The sequence below is a fragment of the Sus scrofa genome, chromosome 10 (assembly GCF_000003025.6).
Source record: "Sus scrofa isolate TJ Tabasco breed Duroc chromosome 10, Sscrofa11.1, whole genome shotgun sequence".
NCBI classification, from domain to species: Eukaryota; Metazoa; Chordata; class Mammalia; order Artiodactyla; family Suidae; genus Sus; species Sus scrofa.
This window is the reverse complement of record NC_010452.4, coordinates 23508538-23525137: the sequence shown is the minus strand read 5'-3', so window position 1 is coordinate 23525137 and position 16600 is coordinate 23508538. Positions and strand designations below refer to the sequence as shown.

Below are 16600 nucleotides of genomic sequence, written 5' to 3'. Positions count from 1 at the left end.
TCCTAGTCGGATTCGTCAACCACTGAGCCACGACGGGAACTCCGGGGCTCAACACTTTCTTAAGGAGGTCACCCACGCATACACATGGTTGTGGCCATCCTAGAACCAGGAGAAGTCCAGGCAGAAGAACGGGGCCGTGTGGGAGAGACGAAGTGCTGCTCTGTTTTCCTCCTGCTGTTGCAAATCTGGAGGGTGGCGTTGATTGGAATGTTGACTCCAGTCCCGAGAAAAATGGGTTTCATGTTCACAGAACAGGTGTCTCTGAGATGAGCACCCTTTATACACAAGGTTATAATCAGCAGCATCGTGGGAGTTCCCGTCGTAGCACAGTGGTTAACGAATCCAACAAGGAACCATGAGGTTGCAGGTTCGATCCTGGCCTTGCTCAGTGGGTTGGGGATCCGGCGTTGCAGTGAGCCGAGGTGTGGGTCGCAGATGCAGCTTGGATCCCACGTTGCTGTGGCTGTGGTGTAGGCTGTGGCTACAGCTCTGGTTCGATCCCTAGTCTGGAACCTCCATATGCCACAGGAGCGGCCCAAGAAATGGCAAAAAGACAAAAAAAAAAAGTCAGCAGCATTGTTATCCAGCCTTAATTAAGCATCTGACCATGCACACCCTGTATAAATAGAATTGCACCTCGAGGCTCCCTGGCTCTGGAATCCCAGGTTCTCCCAACAACACAACTACACGTTGCCAGGTGGGGAGGATTGTAAAGGGAGCCATGGAACCAGCAGGCCCAGGGTGGACAGAGGCTTACAAGCCGCAGCTCAAGTTCAAGCCCGAGCTGGGCAGCGGAGTCCAGCAGTTCTGCCAAGACAGAGTAGGGTGAGGCAGCTGGCAGAGCCTCTACCTGGGGAGGTTTTGTGGAAGGAGTGGGGTTTTGTCAGCTTTCTTTAAAAGAGATGAGAGGGAGTTCCCATCGTGGCTCAGTGGAAACAAATCTGACTAGCATCTGTGAGGATGCAGGTTCAATCCCTGGCTTTGATCAGTGGGTTAAGGATCCGGCATTGCGGTGGCTGTGGTGTAGGCCAGCAGCTATAGCTCCGATTTGACCCCTAGCTCAGGACCCTCCATATGCTGTGGGGGTAGCCCTAAAAAACAAAAAAAAAAAAAAAAAAATAAGAGGGCATTCCCCTCGTGGCTCAGCAGGTTAAGAACCAATATAGTGTCCATGAGGATGTGGGTTCTATCCCTGGCCTCACTCAGGGGGTTCAGGATCCCGCATTGCCATGAGCTGCGGTGTAGACTGGCAGCCGCAGCTGTAATTCAACCCTTGCTATGGGCACGACCCTAAAAAAGATCAAAAAAAAAAAAAAAGTGATGAGGGATTCCTGGGAAAGGTTATAGGGACACAGATTTCAGGAGGGTGACAGAGGCAGGTGGATGGGGCTAAGGCCATTGCTTAGGGCTGCCTCTCAATCTCCAGGCCACACGCAGGCATGTGGGCCTGGTTATCTCAGGCCCCACCTGCAGGCAATGGTGGTCCCAGCCTGGAACCAGAGCTCTTCCCTCCTGGTCCTGTGCCAAATGGCTCCATAAACTCCTATAAGACTGTCCCTGAGCCCGCTAGGGGCCTCCCTCCTGGCTTCCAGAAACAGACGTGTGCGTGTATGGCTAACCCTGCTCACAGATGGGGGTCACCCCCACCCCCAACTTGGGGTCCTTCGGAGGAGAGGGTATGGCCATCGGACCTGGTAGGATTCCAGACGTGGCCGGAGCAGGCTCCGTTTTCTGAGATTAAAGAAGGGAGGACAGGGGCCCAGGAAGAGGGGGCTCCGGGAGTCATCCCGGCCCCAGCCCGTCCTGTGCCCCCCACAGCACTACAACCAGTCGGAGCAGATGGACCACATCTCAGACATCCTCAACGTGGCCTTCACCATCATCTTCACGCTGGAGATGATCCTCAAGCTCATGGCATTCAAGGCCAGGGTGAGTCCCGGGACTCCGGAGGAGCAGGTGCGGCCGGCAGGGTGGGGCTTTCCCACAGAGCCCTCCACAGCCTCCTCCTACAGGAAGTCCTCCCTCCAGGAGTGCTGCTCCACCGCCAACACCCCACCTCCCAGCCTGCCGCCCCTACCTTCAGCCATGCAGGCTGCCAGAACTGGCCACCGCCCCTTTTTGAGCCTGGCTTATGTCCCCGCCTTCCCTAAGCTTCTGAAGAGCAGCCCTGGGGGCTGAGGGCTGGGCAGGGTGTTGTGCTATGCCCTCAGTTCTTTTTTTTTTTTTTTTCTATTTCTTGGGCCGCTCCTGCGGCATATGGAGATTCCCAGGCTAGGGGTCTAATCGGAGCTGTAGCCACCGGCCTACACCAGAGCCACAGCAACGCAGGATCCGAGCCGCGTCTGCAACCTACACCACAGCTCATGGCAATGCCGGATCGTTAACCCACTGAGCAAGGGCAGGGACCGAACCCGCAACCTCATGGTTCCTAGTCGGTTTCGTTAACCATCTGCGCCACGACGGGAACTCCTATGCCCTCAGTTCTCAAGTCCACTCCCTTGTGTTGGGTCTGCCTATGATCCCCAGGCCCGGCTTCCGGGGGGTGGGGGTAAAAGACTCCCTCGTATGGACCAGGACCCTGACTCCTAACTCCCAGTTACACTGCCCTCCCCTGGGACCCCTTTATGCCCTGGAGGAAGGGGAGCCCCTGGAGCATCCATGGAAAGTGGCCTCACGGCCCACCCCTACGGGCCCAGCCCTTCTGCATCCTCAGACATGGACCACTGCCCTCAGCTGTCAGGGGAGCTGCTTCCCCCACAGCTCACCCTGGGGACCCCTCCCCTCGTGGCTATTTTGGGGACCCCCAGCCTCTCCCCCACAGCTCATCCTAGGCCCCCCTCCCTTTAGGGCTATTTTGGGGACCCCTGGAACGTGTTTGACTTCCTGATTGTCATCGGCAGCATCATTGACGTCATCCTCAGTGAGATCGACGTGAGTACCGAGTGGGCGGAGCCATCGCTGGGGTGGGGGCTGAAGGGCTTGTTCAGGGCACAGACACTTGTGGGGTACCCACTGCCTCTCTAGCCCAGCACCCTGGGTGATAAGGGCTGTGATCCTGCAGAGCAGACGCCTCAGATGTATGCCAGCACCATAGTGGAGGGGAGAGGTCCTCCCTGCTTGGGGCAGTCAGGGAAGGCTTCCTGGAGGTGGCGCCATCTGAGGGGGGACCTGCTGGGTGGGGCAGTCAGGGAAGGCTTCCTGGAGGTGGCACCATCTGAGGGGGGATCTGCAGGAAAGGGAGATGGAGAGGGGAATGAGCACCACAGGCGGGGCTGCTGCAGGAGGGGCCCAGGAGGGAGACGGAAAAACAGAAGTTCAAGCACGTGAGGCTGAAAAGGAGTGAAGGGGACACGGTTGAGAGGCAAGTGGAGGGGCTTGTCTTGTGTAGCTGGCGGGGGCGGGGGTGGGGGGTCACTGGAGGCCTTTGAACAGGGCGGTGGAAGGACTGAAGCTACACTTCTGATATGTTTATCTGGAGGTGAGCTGCAGGAGGTGAGAAAGACGGTGACAGGGTTAGGGAGGCGGTCACCCATTGACTCTGCAATACTACTGAGTGCCTCCCGTGTCTGCTAGAGATGTGCTGTGAACGAGAGTGTGGGCAGAAGCAGTAAAGACAAACCCACCCTGTGGCAGGTGGGGCCAGTAGGTGTGAGGAAGAAAAGTCCAGCAGGTGGAGACTTGGGGGGAAGGGGTGGAGGTGGTGTCGGATGGTGCAGAGGGCAGCCCTGCAGGAAGCATGCAGTGGTGGCCGGGGGGTGGTCACCCTGCAGCAGGAAGGGAGCCACAGCCCGAGAGGTGTGGGAACGTGTGGGCCAAGTGTGAGGACCAGTGGGAGGCCTGGCAGCCGGGGTGGAAACTCAGGGCAGGGCCAGATGGTGCGTATGATCTTAGGTTCTGTTCTGAGGGAGCTGAGAGCCTGCTGTGACTTGAGTCCCCAGAGGATCCCTCCAGCGGCTGTGTTGAGAGGAAGCTGCAGGGGACACTAGGGTGACCCAGGGAGAGTGGTCAGGAGGCACTGTGATGACCCGGCCAGGGATGGCGGTGGCCAGGCGCGAGCTGCACAGGGGAGAAGTGACTTCAGGGTGAGAGGAAAAAAATCAATGTTGATGAGAAGGATTTTGCCCAAGAAACCAAGCTTCCATCTAGTGAGATGTGGAGACTCCAGGAGGAGCAGGTGTGGAGCAGAAAGGCGGGGTCCTGCTTGGGGCATGGCACTTTAGGATGCTGTCACCCCGCAACTTACTGATGGTGCCCTAGTCACAAACCCGTGGCCTTGCTGGCTTGACTCTGGGGGGCAAAGGGAGACCCCGAGCAGGCTTGGATCTGAGAGCCTGCAGCACAGAGGCTGCGCCTGCTGGAGATTCACCTCCAACTCTAGAGTGAACTGGCACTTGGAGTCGAGGCAGTGGGTGAGGTCACCTCCAGAGAGACGGCGGTGGCGGGCAGCCCGGGGCTGCTCCAGTATTTAGGGGCTGGGAGGGAGGAGGGGAGGGATGGGCCACTGACGCAGGGGGATGGAGAGAGGGTCCCAGAATCAGGAGCCCAGTGCATGCGGGAAACCGAGAGAAGACAAAACGGGCAGACAGGAGCTGAGCGTCTGCTCCATTCGGGCATCGGGGCCAACGTGCCCTGGGAATCTCGGGGCAGCACGCCCGGCTGAGTGGTTTAGGAGAGGCAGGGCAGGGTGCCGTCTGGACCAGTCTCTCTGGCTATTTTGTGACAAAGAGAAACAGCCTAGCAGTTGGGGGAGAGTGTGGAGCCAAGGAGAGTTTTCCTGAAAATGGCAGAAGTGACAGCACCTCCTGGCAGGTGGAACTAGGAGGCAGTGAGGATGTAAGACCCTGTTGTGGGGCGGAGGGGGGGAGGGGTCCTGTTCCCAGAACCGTAGTCACCCTGGCAGGGTCAGGGCTGGACGTGGGTGGGAGCATGTGCACCCCCCAGGCTCAAGGGTGGGGGGCAGGCAGCGAGATGAGTTGAGGGCCGCCGGGGCCTCCGGGAAGGAAGCCAGCGCGTCCAGGACACTCAGTGTCTCAAAGGGAAGAAGGACTGGGGGCATCCCCAGGATTCTGCCCTGGCACTGAGGATCGGGTGCTGATGTGCAAGTGGGGACGGGCTGCCTATCGTTGGGAACGTAGCCCAGGAGCTGAGGGTCACCGCCTCCAGCACGTGGCAGCCACTCCATAAACAAAGCCAGGGTGGGGCCAGATGGTGCCCAGTGTGGAGATGCCGCCAGAGTTCAATCCAAGCAAGGCCACGGGTTTGTGACTAGGGCGCCATCAGTGAGCTGCGGGGTGACAGATGGCGACCGTGGGGCTGGCACCAGTTTTAAGGACAGAGGGTGACTCGAAGGCCAGGGAACAGCTTCACGGGAGTCTGGAGGGAGGCGGAGACTGCAGGTAGTTCATTTTAGGGAAACGGAAGCTGTAGGTGGGGCCAGTACAGAGGAGCAATTCAAAATCATGAAGAAGAGGAGTTCCCATCGTGGCGCAGTGGAAACACATCCGACTAGGAACCATGAGGTTGTGGGTTCGATCCCTGGCTTCGCTCAGTGGGTTAAAGAGCCGGCGTTGCCGTGAGCTGTGGTGTAGGTTGCAGACGCAGTTCAGATCCTTTGTTGCTGTGGCTGTGGTGTAGGCCGGCGGCTATAGCTCCAATTCGACCCCTAGCCTGGGAACCTCCATATGCTGCAGGTGTGGCCTAAAAGGTGAAAAAAAAAAAAATGAAGAAGAGGTTGTAGTGGAAAGCTATTAGGGTTTCATAGGAGGCAGGAAAGGACATGACTCAGAACACTGGAAAAAGATGCATGTAAGACCGAGGCGGTGAGAAATATGAAGTGGGGAGGGGGCAGGGCATGGGGAGGGGGCAGGGGGGCGTCCATCCTGGGTGTCAGAGAGCAGGCAGAATCCTTGTGGGAGGCAGGACAGTGGGTGTGACACCACTCTGAGGGACAGCCACCGTGATGAATCCACTGCAGGAAGAGAATGGGTGGCCAAATGGCCAGGAGGCAGGGACCAGGGGTGACTGCTCAGTTTCTCCCTGGAGTCACACTTGGCAGCCCTGGAGTCTGGGACAAAGGATCAGATTCCAGCATCACTGTGGGCTTGAGGGCCAGCATGCTGGGTCTCTCAGTACAAGTTCCCAGTGCATGGGGCCCAGGAGCCGGACTGGGAGGGGACAAGGTCCAAGAGCTGGACCAGGAGGGGAAGAGGCCCAGGAGCTGGATCAGGAGGGACGGGGGCCCAGGAGCTGGACCAGGAAGGACAGTGGCCCAGGAGCTGGACCGGGAGGGGAAGAGGCCCAGGGGCTGGACCAGGAAGGACAGTGGCCCAGGAGCTGGACCAGGAGGGGAAGAGGCCCAAGGGCTGGACCAGGAGGGGAAGAGGCCCAGGGGCTGGACCAGGAGGGATGGGGGCCCAGGAGCCAGACCGGGAGGGGAAGAGGCCCAGGGGCTGGACCAGAAGGGACGGGGGCCCAGGAGTTGGACCAGGAGGGATAGGGAGGTGGGGAGCAGAAATGAGGCCTGGAGTGGGAAGAAAAGCAGCAGGGCACCAGGGGAAGTTTCTGCCAAAGGTCCACATTAAAGATCCCAAGGATGGAGCCCTCCAGGGTAGCCTCCCGAGGATCTGAAGCTGAGGTGGCTGCTGGGTGAAGGAGAGGAGCAGGGGAAATCAAAGGCAGCTTTCCCCCAGGGCTGAGCACCTGCCAGCTGCATCCCGGGAGAGGGTGGGAAAGAGCAGCATCCTTCCCAGCCTCTGACAGTGGCCGTGGTAGGTCTGCCCCAGGGGGCTCAGGACAGGACCAGCTCCAAAGCCAAGGCTCCCCGATGAGCCAAGGCTGAACCTCCTGGTGGGGGAGGGGAAGGAGAAGGCCAAGGATGAGGGAACAGCAAGGGACAAGTCTGGAGGCTGTGAGGAAGGGGCCCCTGCTCCTTAAAGGCAGAGCCTGGCAGGGAGCGGTGACTTCTGACTGTCAGGGGCAGGCCTGGCTGGGGGTCTTGTTCACCCTGTGTGCAGGGACAGACAGAGCTCCATCTGTGTCTAAGCAGGCCTGAGGATGGCACAGCCGATGGGGATGGGGTTCTGGGCAGATCGGGGTGCCCTCCCTGTCTCTGTGTGCGCATCTTTCACGCTCAGGTTTCGCTGGGAACCAGCACCTAAAGCCCAGGGGTTCAAGGCAGCATTTCTTGCCAGCACAGTCACAGCCCAAATGACAAACAGTTACTCCCTGGGGTTTGAGGTCCGTGGGGGGGGGGGCAGGACAAATCAGAGCAGTTTCTTCGGTGGAGGAGGGCTGGAGGGCACTGTCGGTCACCATTTGAATTTTAGGGACAGCAGGTGTCTCTTACCAGTACCGTTTGCTTGAAGTCACGTTAAGACTTTGAATTTAAATACTGATTTTTGGTGTTTCCTTTGTGGTGCAGCAGAAACGAATCCTACTAGGAACCATGAGGTTGTGGGTTTGATCCTTGGCCTTGCTTAGTGGGGGTTAAGGATCCAGCATTGCCGTGAGCTGGGGTGTAGGTTGCAGACTTGGTTCAGATCCCGTGTTGCTGTGGCTGTGGTGTAGGCTGGTGGCTACAGCTCTGATTCTACCCCTAGCCTGGAAACCTCCATATGGCTGCGGGTGCGGCCCTAAAAAGCAAATAAATAAATAAATACTGATTTGTATCGTTGCATATATCCAGGGAACAGCCTAGGGCAGCACTGTCTGTTAGCATTTCCAGCGATGAGAGCAATGATCCACTTTGTCTGGTGCAGTAGCCACAAGCCACACATGTCTATTGGTCACTTGAAATGTGGCCATTGCCACTGAGATGAATTTCCAAGTGTGTGTGATTTTCACTGCAATCCAAATAGCCACGTGTGCCTGGTGGTACCCTGCTGGCAGCACAGGCCTGGAACACGGCTTGTCACCCCCGGCTGCACAGGGCTTGTCACCCCTGGCTGCACGGTTAAATCGCCTGGAGTTCATTTACACCTCGAAGCCAGGTGCAGCCTCCAGGGGCCGACTTAATCGGCCGGGGTGGGGACCCAGCAAAGGCGTATATATTTTTAAAATGCTCTGTGTGATGCTGATAGCAGCCTGGGTTGAGATGCAGTGGTCCTGGTAAAGGCTGCCCGGGAGAGTGTTGCTTGGTGGGGAAACCAGCATTCTGGGAAGCAGCCTCCTCCCCACAAAGACCTAGAAGATACAACCATGCCTACCCCATCCCAGGACTCCAGAAACAGGGCTTCTCCTGAAATGGGGCTGAGGGAGAAGCTCAGAGTAAACAGGGAAAAGGGCTCCCACACACCCCCGCCTGCCCTTTAGAAGCCCCCGAGTTGGAAGCCTTGGTCCTCCTCCCAGGCGGAGGCAGAGGTGCATCCATCAGCTGGGGTTCTCAGACACCCTCACAGGGCCTCTGCCCCTGGAGGATGGGTCCTCCGTAAGGGCCTGAGGGGCACAAGGGCGCTGGCCAGCACCCCTGGACTTGGGGCGGTGGGTGTGGCTCCCCCTGTGACAATGAGTACTAGGTCCCCTTGTGCCCCACCCCACCCCGATGGCCCCAGCATCACAGGCCCCAGACACTTGGGCTGCATCTTGGAGGGACCTGTCCGATTTCGGTCCTCCCTCCTCTTCTGCTCCCCTGCCCCCAGCCTGTCGCCTCCCTGTCCCCAGCTTCATCCTCACACCCACTGCCCCTGCCCCTACCCTGACCGGCAGCCTTGGGGTCTTCGCCCCCCTGCCTCTCTGCCTTGTTCTCTCTTTAACTCTTCTGTGGTCTGTCCTTTCTGACGCCTCTCCTCACCTCCCACCGTTTCCTCCTCCTCCCCTCTCTCCCCCCTCCCCTCCTCTCTCTCTCCACAGACTTTCCTGGCCTCCAGCGGGGGACTGTATTGCCTGGGTGGCGGCTGCGGGAACGTTGTAATTCCAGGCTGCATGAGCCTGCCCTGCTCGCCCGCCAGCTCTGCCCTGCAGCATGCATGCGCCGGCCTGGCCGCTGGACTGCATGGGGCGGATGCACTCAGGGTCCCCTTTCCCCGAGCAGGCCCCAGAGGGTCCGGGTTGGGGTGGGAGGGGGTCTGTGCCACTAGAATGTGCATGGATGCAACAGCTTTCTTGGAGCCCTTGGAAATGGGGCCTCTGCTGGTGGGAACATCCAAAGAAAACCAGATGGCACAGACCCTTAGTGACAGGTCGCCAACACCAAGCCTATGGGGACACAGGAAGCCGGGCAGGGGTCTCTCCCCAGCCAGAGTCATCCAGTGTCTAAGGCTGGCACGGATTCAGAGGCCGGTGGGCTGGGACAGCCATGTGCTGGGCGGTGTAGGGCGGGGAGGGCCATTGGATTGATGGCCACTGAGAGCTGAGCTTTGGGGAGACTGTGCACTGGGGGGGACCCCGGGGAGCTCCCGGGGTCCTCAGCTGAGTGGCCGCTTGCGGAGGAGGCGAGATGAGGCAGGAGCCCCAGAAGGGCAGGTGCTGGGCCTGGCTGCCGCCTCCCCGCCAGGGCGGAACGCCTGTCCATTCACCTGCACTGCTTGGTGCTCAGGCCACCCCGTCTCCAGCTGAGCAACCCCAGGGCCCTGAGCCCAGGGAGGGTCAGCAGGGGCCACGGGGAGGCTGGAAGTGCCCCCACCACGACCTGTCCCCCACACACTGCCCCTCCCGCTCGCCTGCCTCCACCCCTGCCCCCTACCCCCGCCCCGGACTTACCCTGGGGCTGCGCCCCGCAGGACCCCGACGAGAGTGCCCGCATCTCCAGCGCCTTCTTCCGCCTGTTCCGGGTCATGAGGCTGATCAAGCTGCTGAGCCGCGCCGAGGGCGTGCGCACGCTGCTCTGGACCTTCATCAAGTCCTTCCAGGTGGGCGACCCCGCCCACACCAGGCGCCCCGCCCACCAGGCGCCCCGCCCACCGACTCCACCCCGGTCTGCGGTGGCCCTGGAGCCTCTGTAGACTTCAGTGCAGTCCAGGGAGCAGACTGGGGCGCGTGGTGCCTGTGAGCTAAGGGAGATGACCCTAAGCCTGCGTCCCCACTCCCGCAGGCCCTGCCCTACGTGGCTCTGCTCATCGTCATGCTCTTCTTCATCTATGCTGTCATCGGCATGCAGGTGAGGAGCCAGAGTGGAGGAAGCAGGTTGTCCCCAGCGTTAGCTGGGCAGCGTTAGGCAGAAGCAGCCCAGGAGGGACCAGCAGGCAGCCCGACAAGGGCCAGATTGGCCTCCAAGCCCCTTCTAGAAGCTCCGGTGGTCTTAGGCCACTTTTCCTCTCCTACTCAGCTCTCAGATGGGAAAACTGGTCGTCCCTCCCCCCAAACTCCCCCTCCCCCGATTCTTTGGCTTGAGGGGAAGAACTTCACCCAACCTCAAAAATGCAGGTGACCTCGAACAACACAAGTGTGAACTGCCTGGGTCCACTTATACTTGAATTTTAATAAACACATGCTACGGCACCGCATGGCTGGTTGAAGTTGCGGATGCGGAATCGCAAATATAGAGGGCCCAGAGGCTGACTCTAAAATTATGTCCTTGCATTGCTCAAGGGTCAGCCAGCCCAGTTACTTGGCTTAAGGTCTGACATGGCCTGAAGTGGAGGTGCTTGGAGGAGGCCGGGGTGGCGGGGAGGGGGCTGGGGGGCAGTGGGGAGTAGGTCAGGTGAGAGATGAGCTGGGGGAGGCCTACCCACGGCCAAAGTCGAGCTCTTTGTGGTTTGCAGATGTTTGGGAAGATCGCCATGGTGGACGGAACCCAGATAAACCGGAACAACAATTTCCAGACCTTCCCCCAGGCCGTGCTGCTGCTCTTCAGGCACGAGGCGCCCACCCCTGATCCCCGCTGCCCTGATCCCCCTGGCCTGGCCCTGCTCTGATCTGCAGGAGACAGGCTGGCTTCCTGCTGGGTCCTGCAGCTCGAAAGGCCCAAGACTCTGCTGTCCTTTTGCAGGGCAGCTGTGCTTAGCACTGTACAGCCAGCACCACTCTTTAAGTCATTGTGCCCTGGGCCCTTCCCGGGAGCCAGCCAGTCCTGAGTAGGGTCTTGCAGACCCGCAGGCTTGTTGCACTGAGGTGGGGAACAGGTGGAATGTCCCTGGGTGGGAGGGTGAGGTCCTGGGTCACAGCTCCCTGGGTCAGCGCTCTTCCTTCCCCACCTGTGACTTGTCTTGTGCTGATTTTGCCACTTTTCTTTGCTCAGCTCCTGCCTGAGGTGCCCCCAAGAGGGGTAGAGCTGGGGGTGGGGGCACAGGGGAGGAAGCATGTGAATCCTGGGTCCCAACCCCTGCTCCCAGTGGCTGGGCTGCTGGCCTCCTGCGGGGCCACCAAGTGAGAGCCAAGGGAGCCTGTGCCTTCCAGGTGCGCCACGGGTGAGGCGTGGCAGGAGATCCTGCTGGCCTGCAGGTATGGGCAGCTGTGCGACCCCGAGTCAGACTACCTCCCTGGGGAGGAGTATACCTGCGGCACCGACTTCGCCTACTACTACTTCATCAGCTTCTACATGCTCTGTGCCTTCCTGGTGAGCGCATGCGCGGGCCGGGCGGGCAGCCCAGGTGAGCCCAGATGCACGGAGATGCACCTGCTGAGGCAGGAGGAGGAGGGACTGAGCACCTGGACACAGGAGACCAGGGCTCTGGCTAGAGTGTCCCTGTCCTGGTCATCCTAGGTGTGGCTTCATTTTCTGAGTGCTTCTGCAGGCTCCATAGGCATTGCTAAAACGGTTTCCTTTTTTTTTTTTTTTGGCTTGCAATTAGTAAGCAAAAACATTTAGTGAGGTTCTGCCCTAGATCGGTAGGGGCTTCCAGTAAATCGGCTTGCTACACCCCCTTCCTTGAGAGAGAGGTTGCCGCCTGTGAGGAGGGTGAGCCCTGGAAACCAGATCCCGCAGGAGGTCACGGGGTTGGAAGCAGGGCTGCTGTCTGTGCACGGGGGAGGCAGAGTTCCCCAGCGGCCCCAGCCCTCGCCCCTCCACTCCTTTTCTTTCCTGTGTTCATTCCACTAAAACCATGTTTGAGCATCTGATGTGTCTGAGGCCCTGGGCTCAGTGCAGGGGACAGAAATATGACTAGGACACAGCCCTGGCCCTGAAGGGGGTCACTGGGTGCCAGGGGTCCGGGTGCATGAAACCTTGCATTTCAGAGGCACACCCGCCAATATAGGGCAGGCAGGAGGAGCAGGGGCAGCGTTCAGTGGGGACTGGTGTGGCTCTGGGTGTGGGCGAAAGCCCGGGATTGGGGTTTAAAGGATGAGCCCAAGAGTCCCAACAGAGATAGGACCTGGACTGGATCAGAGAGAACCAGGCTGCCCACATGTGGATGCCGTTGTCCAGAAGGGCCTGGGCCCCGGCAGGGACTGTGCAGGGAGAAGCCGGACCCCATACTCATGGATACACCCAGCCCCCGCCCCGTCCCTGTGCCACCCCCTGTTCTCCTCCTGCAGATCATCAACCTCTTTGTGGCTGTGATCATGGACAATTTTGACTACCTCACCCGGGACTGGTCCATCCTGGGCCCACATCACCTGGACGAGTTCAAGGCCATCTGGGCAGAGTACGACCCAGAAGCTAAGTGAGTCTAGTCTCAGGCTCTGTGCTGGGCCCTCCCTCAACCACCTGCCCCTGTTCTAGACCCTGTCTGGGTGTCCGGGTGTCCGATGTCCGGTGTCCAGCAGGAAGTCACTCTCCTGTCTCACAGGAAGAGCAGGCTTTCCTCCTTTTATGGCCTGAGGCCCCAGATCAGAGGATGGAAGTTTCTCAGGTCAGGGGGGCATCCCCCAGCCCCCAAGCACAGAAGCCCCCTTGCCTTTATTGGGAAGTGGCCATCCAGCTTCACTTGGACACTTCCAGGAGCAGGGAACTCACTCCTTTGCCAGACACTCTAGGCCTGGCTACTCAGCATGTGGTCCACTGGCCAAGCAGCTGAGCCCCTGGAGCCACCCCAGACTGAGCGAATCAGAACTCGCATTGCCCTTAACCAGACCCCTGGTGCATCTGTCTGCCCTTTAACCCTGGGGAGCACAGCGGCCTTAAGTTCTTCCCAAGAACATGATACGCTCACCTCTGATGACCGTTTCCCAGGTGTCAGGTGCTGTGCCAACCACGACACACTCCTTACAACTCTTGACACCACCTCTCGTCTCCACCAGTCTCTGGATGTGGGTCCACCTCCCTTGATCCATACCCTCTACTTCTATTAATACAACCCAAGAGCCTCCCGTCAGCTTGACTAAAACTCAAGGAAGGCTCCACTGTGGGAAAAATGAAATCCAGGTTCTAGGCTCAAGGTTCCTTATCTGAAGGGTCTCTGGCCTCTTATCACCCCCACCCCCCAAAAAGAGAGCCCATTCCTGGTGGAAATACTGTTTCTTCTTTTAAAAGGAACCTTGGTGGAGTTCTCGCTGTAGCACAGTGGGTTAAGACTCTGACTGCAGCGGCTTAGGTCACTGCAGAGGTGCGTGTTTAATCCCCGGTGCAGCACAGTGGGTTAAAGGATCCAGTGTTGATACAACTGCAGCTTGGATGCAGTCCCTGGCCTGGGAACTTCCATATGCCACAAGTGCAGCAATAAAAATAATAATAATGAAAAATTTAAAAATAAAAAGGAAAGTTGGGGAGTTCCCTGGTGGCTCAGTGGGTTAAGGACCTGGCCAAAAGAAAAGGGGGAAATGTGGGAAGAGATCCCTGGCTCCCCTTGATTCTCTGAGCAGGAAGGGCTGCCAGGTACACCAGTCTGGGTGCCCTCCCACAGGGGCAGAATCAAACACCTGGACGTGGTGACCCTGCTGAGAAGGATCCAGCCCCCTCTGGGCTTTGGGAAATTTTGTCCACACCGGGTGGCATGTAAGGTAACGGGGAGCTGCCAGTGAGGGGCGCCTCGCCCCGCCCAGCAGGAGGCACAGGTGTCCTGGGGGTGGGAAGCTGGCGAGGCCAGGTCAAATGAGTCATTTCAGAGCAGTGGTCTCCTGGGGGCCCGCATCCATCCCTGGGACCCGAAGTCTAGGTAGTGTCCCCCCACTCACCTTCCCCTCCCCTCCTAGGGGACACCCTGGTTGGTCAGCACCTCAGCCCTCCTGTCCCCTCCCCTCCAGGGGACACTTGGTTGTCAGTCTCCCCAGCCCTCCTGTCCCTGCCCCTGCTGGCCCTCAGACCAGGTAAGGATGACCACCTGGCCTGGTGGTCCCAGCGCAGCAGTGAGCCCCCCTCTCCCACACAGCGGCTGGTGGGCATGAACATGCCCCTGAATAGCGATGGCTCGGTCACCTTCAATGCCACCCTCTTCGCCCTGGTCCGAACAGCACTCAAAATCAAGACGGAAGGTGAGGGCCTTTCACGGGGGCTGAGTTTTTAGCAGATTCTACCAGGTTCTCTGAGCTAAAGGTTGGAATCAAGAGTCGTGGCTCAGTGGTTAACGAATCCGACTAGGAACCATGAGGTTGTGGGTTCCATCCCTGGCCTTGCTCAGTGGGTTAAGGATCCGGCATTGCCGTAAGCTGGAGTGTAGTTGCAGACGTGGCTCGGATCCCGAGCTGCTATGGCTGTGGTGTAGGCTGGCAGCTACAGTTCCAATTTGACCCCTAGCCTGGGAACCTCCATATGCTGCAGGAGAGGCCCAAGAAATGGCAAAAAAAAAAAAAAAAAAAGTCATGGGGGAGTTTCCTTGGGGTGCAGAAGATTAAGGATTTGGCATAGTCACTGCAGTGTTTCGGTTTGCTGCTGTAGCGCAGGTTCGATCCCTGGCCTAGGAACTTCCACATGGCCAGGAAAAAAAAGTCACAGGGAGGAGCAGAGAGAGGACACAGGCTATGGTCGCCAAGTCCTCATGCCCTCAGGACTCAGAAGGAGCCCGAAAATTCTGCAGGACCAAGGTCACCATAGATCTGTTCCCACACAGCTGTGTCTGATCAGGGCCGGGGAGTGAGTGCACAGGCGTGGGGCCCCCGGTGCAGCTCTGGACCAGAGCTGCTGGGCAGCTGCTGGGCTCCCGCTTGGCCCCTCAACCCTGAACTTGCAGGTGCCCACCTGCCAGCCAGGCAGCGGGGTGGGAGGGGGAGAGTCAAATGGGGCTGCCCCTGACCCCTCACGCAGGCACCAGCCGCATCAGAACCCCTTGCAGGTCGTGGGGACCATGGCAGGCATTGAGGAGGCCAGGTCAGGGTGGACAGAGGCGGCGCAGCAGGAGGGCTCCCTGGTGGAGGCGGGCGGAACAGAGGCATGGAGCGGGGGTCAAAGGCTGCTGGGGAGAGGGCCGACAGGAAGGGACAGTGGCCTGTGGGATCACTGTGTGACCCAAGGTCGATCCCTGCAAAGCCAGTGCCCGCATAGCAGCTGCCACGAGGGAAAACCCCCCAGCATGTGCTGAGTGAGAGGTCAGGAGTGCTAGGTGGCTTTGTCAAGCTCCATCGGCTCGGCTGGGTGACTTCAGGCTGCTCCGCCTGTCCCTTGCTGGCAGGTAACTTTGAGCAGGCCAACGAGGAGCTGAGGGCCATTATCAAGAAGATCTGGAAGAGAACCAGCATGAAGCTCCTGGACCAGGTCATCCCGCCAATTGGAGGTGGGTGCGGCATGGGGAGCCCCGGTCTAGAGGCAGCCGAAGAAGGGGGCCGGGCGCCTCCAGGGTGCCCCTTGGGAGTCTGCTTGGTACACCCCCTGGCAGCCTCAGGTGCAAACTGCCCGCCGGCCAGTCGGCAAGAGGAGGCTGGCCTGGGGCGCCCGGTCCCGGCCTCACGTGGTCCCCATATGGACCCCGGCATCTGATGCCCACTGGCCCCTCTTGGCCCCTCTGCAGATGACGAAGTGACAGTGGGGAAGTTCTACGCCACGTTTCTCATCCAGGAGCACTTCCGGAAGTTCATGAGGCGCCAGGAGGAGTATTATGGGTATCGGCCCAAGAAGGACACCGTGCAGATCCAGGTAAGCCCGGATCCAGCCCCCAGCTCCAAGGAGCTCCAGCTGCTCCCTGTCTGTGTTCTTGGGGACCAGGGGTGAAGGCCAGAGGGTGGGAGGGGCCAGGACGAGGGGTGTCAGGTGACAGCCCTGGATGGCCCACCACCGTAGATGCTCCAGCCTCATGGGAAGAACTGGGAACCCTTCCATCCCTAGATGATACAAGAGAGAGGCTGGGGTGGGATCAGAGCAGTGGTCCACAAGGAAGGCAGATTTGCTGGGGGGAGGGGAGGTGCTTGAAATGACCCATTGGGTATGCAAAGAAATGCAGAACTCTGTTATACTGCCTGTTTTTATGTGATGCATAACGCACCTGATGGATGCAATTATATATTTGGATGCAAATTATATATATGAATGCAAAAATATATTTTCAATTATATACTGAAAAAATATATAATGTATTTGGGCTGTGTATTTCACAATTTATTTCAATTTTTGCTTTACAGAAATCTCACAAGTGTAAACATTGCACGTATAACACAAAAACCTTCTTTTCACGGATCGGATATGGTGTTGCTATGACTGTGGTGTAGGCCAGCAGCTGCAGCTCCAATTCGACCCCTAGTCTGGGACTTCCATATGCCAGCAGTGTGGCCCTAAAAAAGCAAAAAAAAAAAAAACACATTTTTTTTCCCCAGAACCATTTGAGAGTCATTCCCAGTGTTCCATCAACCCAGAGCACCT

General features: G+C 58.7%; 1 protein-coding gene across 1 annotated transcript in view; it reads left to right on the top strand.

Moving 5' to 3' along the window:
- Nucleotides 1-16600, top strand: part of CACNA1S (calcium voltage-gated channel subunit alpha1 S) — a 64097-nt gene that overhangs the window by 42660 nt on the left and 4837 nt on the right. Inside the window, 12 exon segments of the mRNA XM_021064504.1 lie at nucleotides 1819-1929; nucleotides 2848-2931; nucleotides 8848-8904; nucleotides 9717-9845; nucleotides 10028-10093; nucleotides 10698-10789; nucleotides 11332-11491; nucleotides 12412-12539; nucleotides 13719-13815; nucleotides 14184-14286; nucleotides 15420-15521; nucleotides 15756-15880. Of these exon segments, the coding sequence (XP_020920163.1) occupies nucleotides 1819-1929; nucleotides 2848-2931; nucleotides 8848-8904; nucleotides 9717-9845; nucleotides 10028-10093; nucleotides 10698-10789; nucleotides 11332-11491; nucleotides 12412-12539; nucleotides 13719-13815; nucleotides 14184-14286; nucleotides 15420-15521; nucleotides 15756-15880 (1254 nt within the window).